Genomic DNA, 8,428 nt, shown 5'->3' on the forward strand with positions numbered 1-8,428 from the left:
AGCATTTACTGCTTAAACGCTTAACTTTCAATTCTGTCGCGCTGCCTATCCTTTTCATGTACAAAAATGATCGCTGTTTAATTCAGCGACAAAAGTTGTTACGTGATCATTTTGTCGCTCAAACAATCGGTTTCAGCGGCTCGTGAAAAGGCACCTTTACCTGAAATGTATGTACAAACCGTGATGATGCAATATTTGAAACATAAACAATTCTTGATTTATCATCCGCATAATATAAGAGATTATTTCTTCGACTGTAATTTTTAAAATATATACCGAATTTTGTCAATTCCAATTTTATTTAAATATATATTGAAATGTTATATTAATTTATTTTTAATTTGAAGGCAAACATTACTCTGTCATTAACATATCGTTTAAATAAATTGCAAATACTTAATTGGAAATGATGATAGTATTGTAAGAGATATTTCAGACTCGTGTGCTTTCAATATAAATTAATCTACGATTTATTATTTTTTATTCTTCAAAACTGAATTCATTGTGATGCGACAATTGAGAAAGGCACTGAGAAAGAAAATAACAGTGCAAATTAACAAAATAAAGAAAGTTAATTTAGCTTTGAGAATTATCTTTAGTTATTTAATATGTTCGTATATTATATTTTTTGCAGATATATTTCTAAATATTTTATTGGATTTTTTGTTTCATATATATAATAACTATTATTATTATTTTATTAATCTACAAGTAAATAAATTTAAATACGTAACTTCGCTCTGAAATATCGCATGTTTTAGATTAGCGTAATTTATTTTATAAATACAATGTAACTACAAAGTAAAGAAAAAACTCAGTGTTAATGTAAATAAATTAATATTATGATTAAATGAAAATATATTTTTATTATAAAAAATGTCAATTTTCAATAATGTATATTGCCAGTACATGTCCAACAATATTATTTTATAATAAAAATATGTATATTTGTCATAAGTTAGGTTAAACAACTATTTAAAATTATTAATAGAATAATTATGAATTTTAGATATCAGGAGTATATTCGAATTATCCGGAATGTAATTCGAATCAGGTTCGACTTCATTTAATTTTTGAGAATATCCGCACATTCCTAAGCCTTCGTGCCGTTTGAGAGAATATTTATGTTTATAACTCTTGCCGCATTGACACGTATATATTTTTTCCTCCGAGTGCACAACTTTGTGATGGATTAAGGCTGGCATCGTGCCGAAACGCTTGCCACATATGTCGCACTTATAATTCTTCTCGCCCGTGTGCGTCGTCAAGTGTGCCAGCATATTAGTTTTATCTAGAAATCTCTTGGGACAAAAATCGCACTCATACTTGAAATCGCCTATGTGAGTCTTGATGTGATATTTCAAACCTAGTTTAGAATGGAATGACTTCTTGCATATATCACACAAATATGGGCGTTCACCGATGTGTTTACGCAAATGATTTTCCAGATAGATCCTCTCAGAAAAGCTTTTGTCGCATAAGTAGCAAACATGTTTCTTTTCGCCATTATGGGTTTGCTTCAGATGACGATTCAGACTGCTGTTCCTAGTGAATTCAGCAAAACAGAGAAGACATATGTACCGTTTCTCAACTTTGCACACATGATCAACATAGTTATTCGGCGAGGAAAACACTTTATTGCAGAACTTGCAAATCCACTCCATATCATTGATCGAGCCAACCCAAACGATTCTGGGCTGCTTGTCACTTTCTTTTAGATCAGCATTAGATTCATCCACCTTGGCAGTGTATTTCCTCTGGATGCCTCTTCTCTTTTTCCTACAATTCGTGTTTGTCTGTGTAGAAAGACCGGGACCTACGTCCTTCGTGTTTTCGTCTTTCTGTTTATCGCTTGATTTTTTCGACGAAAGCATTTTGCAAAATGTATTTATGCGAGACGGCGACAATTCAATTAATTGATTGTTATCCATATTATGCAAAAAATATGACTTTTGAATCTTCATCGAAGATGAATTGAATTCTCAGTTTGGATCGGATTTATTTTATTACTGCACTTTCTAGCATATATCTTGTAACATCTTCCAGAGTAATTATAGTCCGTTGTCCAAACATGCATAATCTAATTTTAATCTAAAAAATAAAAAATAATCATATTTATATTATTGCGATCTTTATTATATATTATAAAATTTTCATAACATTTGTGTAACCTACGCACGATGGTTCATCAATTTTTATTAAATATAAAATCTATTAAAAACCGAGGCTATAAGATTATGTTGATTATGTTGATTATGTTATATAAGATTATGAGACAAAATTTCATATATTTTCGAGAGATTTAATTCACTGTTTATTATTTGTTAAGTATTGCATATGCAATTATGAAATTTTAAAAAATAATATTTATGTATTACATATAAAAATCATTTAATATAAATGAGTTTTATTTATTTTGTAAAGACGATTATGTTCAAAAGCACATTTTGTAAAATAAACTAAGATATAATAGTCTTATGTTACAACAAATATAAATTACTTATAATTTTATATTTGTTAAATAAAACTAATCCAGCAAATAAAATATAAAACAAATCCATTATTATTCTTTTTCGTACAATAAAATAAATTATCATTGAATTCCATATAAATATAAAGAAATTTACGTATTCCATACATACAAAAAAACAATGATATACATATCAAAACAATTATCAGATGAAAGCAGAAATGTCTTTGGTTTACTTGTTTAATTTTTTTTCTGATAATTCAATATTTTCTGAAATCTACTTAGTTTCTTTTTCAATTAGCCTTCTAGTAGTTATAGTATAATTTAACAAATTTTTTAAATCAAAATTGAATTCAATCAAATTACAAAATATTACTTGAACATTATCATTTCACGTGGTTATTCTATCTAGTTTTTCCTTAATGCAGGATCGAATCTTTGATTCGAATCTGATTGAACTTATATTTCATTTTCTTTTTTATTTCAATAATAAGTGTCGAAAAGTCTAAAAAATATTACTATTTTGAAACTATGAAAATTATATCCAATATAAATAATTTGGGCATAATTTACTTTTTGTATAGGATTCTTTTCAATTTGTATTTTATTTGTAGATGGTGATTGGTTTCTTCTTTCGCGTTTCTCACTTCATTTTTTACCTTCTCTATTCGACAAAATTCTATCCTGTTAAAAAACTTCTCAAAGATAAAAAAAATACGCCAAATACATAAAAAAATATCTTAATTTGTACACAATGGAATATTTAAAAATATATTTATGCCTAAAAAACTGCCTAATTTTTATAAAAATTTTTCCTTATAAAATAATTGTTCTATATAAAATTAAAAAAGTAAAATCTAACTATTTTTCTCTCGCATTTATTTCCTTAGGAGGGAAGAGGGGATGTATGGAATTAAATCTCTTGTAGAGATTATTCCAATTTTAAATCTTGGCCGTGACCAAGTAAAATTTGGTGCCTTGTGCACAGGTAATTAATTCTAACGGAAAAAATTTTAGTTTCGTTGGGATAACGCACTGTCATCCGCGATTTGGCTCTTATTGCCTGTCTTACACTTTAAATTTATATTATATATAAAATCTAACTTTTTTCAACAATATGTTCAAAGAAAAATTATGTTTTACTTTTTAAATTTTCTTATATCACAATTACAATTATTTTATAAGAAAAGATTTTTATAAAAGTTAGACAGTTTTTTAGGCATAAATATCTTTTTTAAACACTTCATTATGTATAAATTAAGATATTTTTGTGCAACCGGCGCGCGAAAAGTTGCCCTTTACGCACATGATGGGATTTTAGAAAGGGCTCCCTTTCCACGCACCGGTCACACAAAATATCGGTGCCAACATGTGCGGGTCATAAATCGGCTGATCGTGCGGATTGTCACACTCGGTTTCGCTTCGTGCGCCAAACTTCCGCACTCTCGGCCGATTTACGATCCCCCGTACTTGTTAGCTAATATACTATTTATGTACTTGGCATACTTTTTTTTACCTTTGCGAGGTTTTTCTTAAATATCATTGCACTTTTAGATAAAATTTATTTATATTTATTTTTTCTGTAAACGTGAAATAATATTTGTATTAAATAGGAATACCCACAAAGTATAATGTGACAAGAAGAAAAGCGATATAAAGTGATTATAAGAATCTCGTGGAATAGTGCAACATAAAGAAAGAAAAATGATATAAAATTATAACTGGCATAATAATTATATAAAAGGATAGCAGAATAATGATATTGGACAAAGTTATATATATAGGGTGAGTTTTTTAACTTGAGACTGCAAAACTAAGCATTGTACGAAAAAATGTTCCAAATAAACTTTCAATAGTTTCGAAGGTGCAATTCTATCTCGCAAAAATTAGCCCTCTCCCCTGGGGGATGGAACTGGGGGTCACTTTGAAATCTTAAATGGAAACCCTTACTTTTTATTGCAGATTCGAATTCTACGTTCAAAAATACGTAAATTTTGTCTAAACCATTTTTATCTGCAATAAAAAGTAGGGGTTCCTATTTAAGATTTCAAAGTTACCCCCAGTCCCACCCCCCAGAGGGATGAAAAGGGGCTAATTTTTGCGGGATAGAAAGTTTATTTGGAACATTTTTTCATACAATGCTTAGTTTTCCAGATATTTTGCAGTCTCAAGTTAAAAAATTCACCCTGTATATAAGTTACATTAGTATAAGTAATGTTAAAGGTTTTATTTTATTAATATAATTATATTAATTGAGACTGATAGTAATAATTAACGATAAAATTTAATATAATTTTAAATATATACTATTTGCAGAATAGTATATATAGAGAGAATATAATTATTTTTTTATAAATACAAAAACATAAAAAATCTAATAATTTATTAATTACAAAAAATTGTAATTAATAATATATTACTAGCTTTACTATAAAGTCTCTTGTAAACATTATCTGTACCTTTAAGAAAATTAATTGCTACAAGTGATTCTTAAATAAAACTTGCAGCTTTCATTGATGTAGCAGCAGTGATCTTTGATCATAGTTAAATCTCACATTAAATGAATTATATTTATATTATTTCAAACTTGTGTGAATATAAGTTTTAGATAAATCTGCTTTTGTATTACAGGATATTATATTTTGAATTGTGAAATAATGGACTAAATATGTTGGTAATATTGTCTTACAAGACATACTTTTATGAAAGTTAGTAGCGATACTTATATGAAGCTCACAACTTTCAGTAATGTAACAGCAGTGGATCCTTGGCATCGTTGAATTCTACCATAAGTGTTCTTTCTTTTCTCATATTATTATATTTATTTATTACATACTTTTGCTTAAGTTACATCTAAGATTCAACTTCTTTTCTCTCTTCTAAATCTAATAATGCCTAAATTTTAATCATATCTTTGAGTGGCAGAACATATTTAAATAGTTATGTCATATTTGAATGAGTGGAAGATACTTAAGAAAACATAATTAAAAAAATTAATTTCATAAATGTATTTATTATATTAAATTAACAAGCATTAAGAACATTTTTCTTATATGTATAATATATTGACAGAATATATTAACGTCTTAATCGATAACCTAAATTCATAATTCTCTTTAATTTTTTATGTGTATAACAAATTTCTACTATTTATTGTTTCATTATTATTGAGTTAGTTTATTTTTATTTACAAAGTGGATCTTTGTTCTCACATATAAAAAATTAAAGAGAATTTAATTGATAGATTAAGATATTAAAAGATATTAAGATATTAATATGTAATTCTCTCAATATATGATATGTATAAGAAAAATGTTATTCTTAATATCAATTTAATATAATAAATATATTTTTTATTGAATGTTCCTTTTTCAAACTTTTTCTATTCATCTTTTAATTACGCTTTCTCAAGTTTCTTCTGATCTTTGTAAATATGACATAACTATTTAAATATATGCTGCCAATATATTAAGGATTATACTTGATAAACAATTAAAATATGATCATCTAAACTTATAAGAGAAGAAAGAAGTTAAAATTAAAAATAACTTGAACTTGAAATAATTCTGTAAGAGAAAAAAAAAGAATAATACTTACTGTGGGATCCAACAATGTCATCATCAGATCATTAATTGCTGTTGCATCACTGAAATCTGGGAGCTTCATGTAAGAATCACTGGCAATGACTAATTTTTATAAAAATGATCTTATTTTTATGAAAATAAATGTCTTATAAGACACCGTTATCAGCACATTTAATTCATCCTTTGCAAATCAAAATAATATCTTGTAATATAATATTATATTCATTCAAATATCAATTCGGAATAAAATGTTCTATGATACAAAAGTAGATTTATCTAAAACATATTCACAAAAGTTTAAAATAATACAAATGTATATAATTCATTTAATGTAGGATATAATGATGCCAATAGAAGTACAGGTAATTCTAAGAGATTTTACGGAAAAACTAATATATTAACTACATATATTATAATAACTGCAATTTTTTATTAGTACAGTCTTTTAATCAGTAAATATTATTTTAAAATAATAGTAATTTTACCATAAGCAGTTTTGTATTTAAAAAACATAATTTATTATGCATCTTCTTTATGCAAAAATATATATTTTATATATACAAAACTATATACTTATTTTAATTTTTAATTATTAATTATTATATAATTAATGTCAATATGTTAAACAAGTAAAATATATTTAAGATTATTTATACTAACCTGTATAAATATGTATGCAACCTAACCTAACTTTGCTCATATTATTTTGCTATACTTTTATGTAATTATCATGCCATTAATAATTTTATGCCACTTTTTTCCTCATATTCATTATTAATTTATCACTTTTTTCTTGTCGCACATTACATTCAACGCGTACTCCTTTAAAATATAAACATTATTCTCACATGTGTACGCACACATACACACAAGACTTTTAAAGCGTTTCTCACACTTTAGCAAATAATTATACCTTAAGCGCTGTAAACGTCGCTTGCGTACCGGCGTATTAACAATAAACCATGGATGTAGGAATTCCTATATTCATGCAATGAACTATATACTATACTGGAGTGCTTACACTAAAGTCACTAGATATACAAAGCACCGCAATCAGTAACACAAAACGCCGCTATTTTCACTCCACAATAAGGGTGCGATTCCATGAGTACGTTTACACGGCACCCTTAATCGGGTTTAATAACATCCATAATTGTAAAACTGGCCAATCACAGCTGTTCCATTGTAACATCCCGTGTAACATCCCGTCATTTTTTCGAAACCGTATTTTTGTGCGCTACAATTCTTTCTGAATAATTACTTAAGAAATGCAATTGTATTTCTCAATATTACTATTATTATTCATTATTCATAATTATTGGGACGATTTTACTAACCGTACTAACATCTAGGGTCTTCCTAGTTCTAACTAAGTGGCTCAGCCAATCGGACAGCGTCACTAGACCTCATCTGGGGATCGATTGTCTATTTGTGTCGATTTTTCTCACTTTTTGCACATTCATTTCACGTGAAGAAATACACGCGATTGGCTATGAGCAAGATGAAAATACGATATCCCTAGATTCACGGGAGCACAAACCATAGTGAACATTTCGTAAAGCGTATATGCATGCATATATGTTTCAGTGATACCTTTATCTTTATAACCTCTGCAGTTTGAACGGTGTGAATAAGAATGAATGTTGCAGAGAAACAAAAAGAAATTATGTTAAATTTTATGAATAAACATTCGGATTTCGGTCGGGGGCGGATACATTTTTGAACATGCTTGAATAAAATTGTTGCGGCGTGTTATGAGAATTGATCGATATAAAACAATACATTAATAAAAAAGTAGTGTTTAAAAATCTTTTATTATAAAGTTAAGAAATGTACTGTGATAATCTTAATTATTAATTTATTATAAGATTATGAAATGTACTAATTTTATGTGATAAATATATATATAAATATATATATATATATATATATATATATATCCTATTCAAAATACCATCACACAATATTTCTTAATTCGTACTTCTTCTGCTTGCATTATATTTATATCATTAAATGGTATCGGCACTTCTCCTTCTTCCTCCAAATATATTTCATTTAATGGAATTCTCCATTTATAAGCAATGTTATGTAAAACACAACATGCATTTACAATTAGAGCTGTAAAGAATAGAATTAAAAAATACCTTTTCTTATCTCAATTATGCACTATAATTATTTACATACCAGCAAATTCTGGTGTATAATGTAATGTCCTCTCTTTTAATACGTATTTTAATCGCGCTCTACTCTACATAACATATAATGCAGTAGGATATACGACACATTTTGACATTATTCGACACAATAATTCTTGTCGAATAATCTCACGTGAAATATTTCGTGTTTTCACTATAGTGAAAATTAGCCAATCAAG

General features: G+C 27.3%; 1 protein-coding gene across 6 annotated transcripts; it reads right to left on the bottom strand.

Annotated features, from left to right (window-relative positions):
* Nucleotides 1-846: 846 nt before the first annotated feature.
* LOC114934893 (uncharacterized) lies at nucleotides 847-7,046 on the bottom strand. 6 transcript variants are annotated; one of them, XM_085487157.1, is made up of 4 exons: nucleotides 6,715-6,959; nucleotides 3,987-4,050; nucleotides 3,044-3,154; nucleotides 847-2,091 (listed from the first exon to the last, which is right to left on the bottom strand). In XM_085487157.1, exon 4 carries the CDS (start codon nucleotides 1,962-1,964, stop codon nucleotides 972-974), a length of 993 nt encoding a protein of 330 aa, XP_085343283.1. In that variant the 5' UTR covers nucleotides 1,965-2,091; nucleotides 3,044-3,154; nucleotides 3,987-4,050; nucleotides 6,715-6,959; the 3' UTR covers nucleotides 847-971. The 6 variants fall into 6 exon arrangements, with proteins under 6 accessions (XP_085343283.1, XP_085343284.1, XP_029163439.1 ...); XM_085487158.1 differs by lacking the exon at nucleotides 3,044-3,154; XM_029307606.2 differs by lacking the exons at nucleotides 3,044-3,154; nucleotides 3,987-4,050 and adding an exon at nucleotides 6,068-6,330.
* Between the last annotated feature and the right edge of the window lie 1,382 nt (nucleotides 7,047-8,428).

This window comes from Nylanderia fulva, unplaced genomic scaffold (assembly GCF_048542155.1).
Source record: "Nylanderia fulva isolate GAGA-0341 unplaced genomic scaffold, ASM4854215v1 Scaffold50, whole genome shotgun sequence".
NCBI classification, from domain to species: Eukaryota; Metazoa; Arthropoda; class Insecta; order Hymenoptera; family Formicidae; genus Nylanderia; species Nylanderia fulva.

Excerpts from the sequence above, each read along its gene's own strand:
- LOC114934893 (XM_029307607.2), bottom strand. The coding sequence starts at position 1,964 with ATGAAGATTCAAAAGTCATATTTTTTGCATAATATGGATAACAATCAA.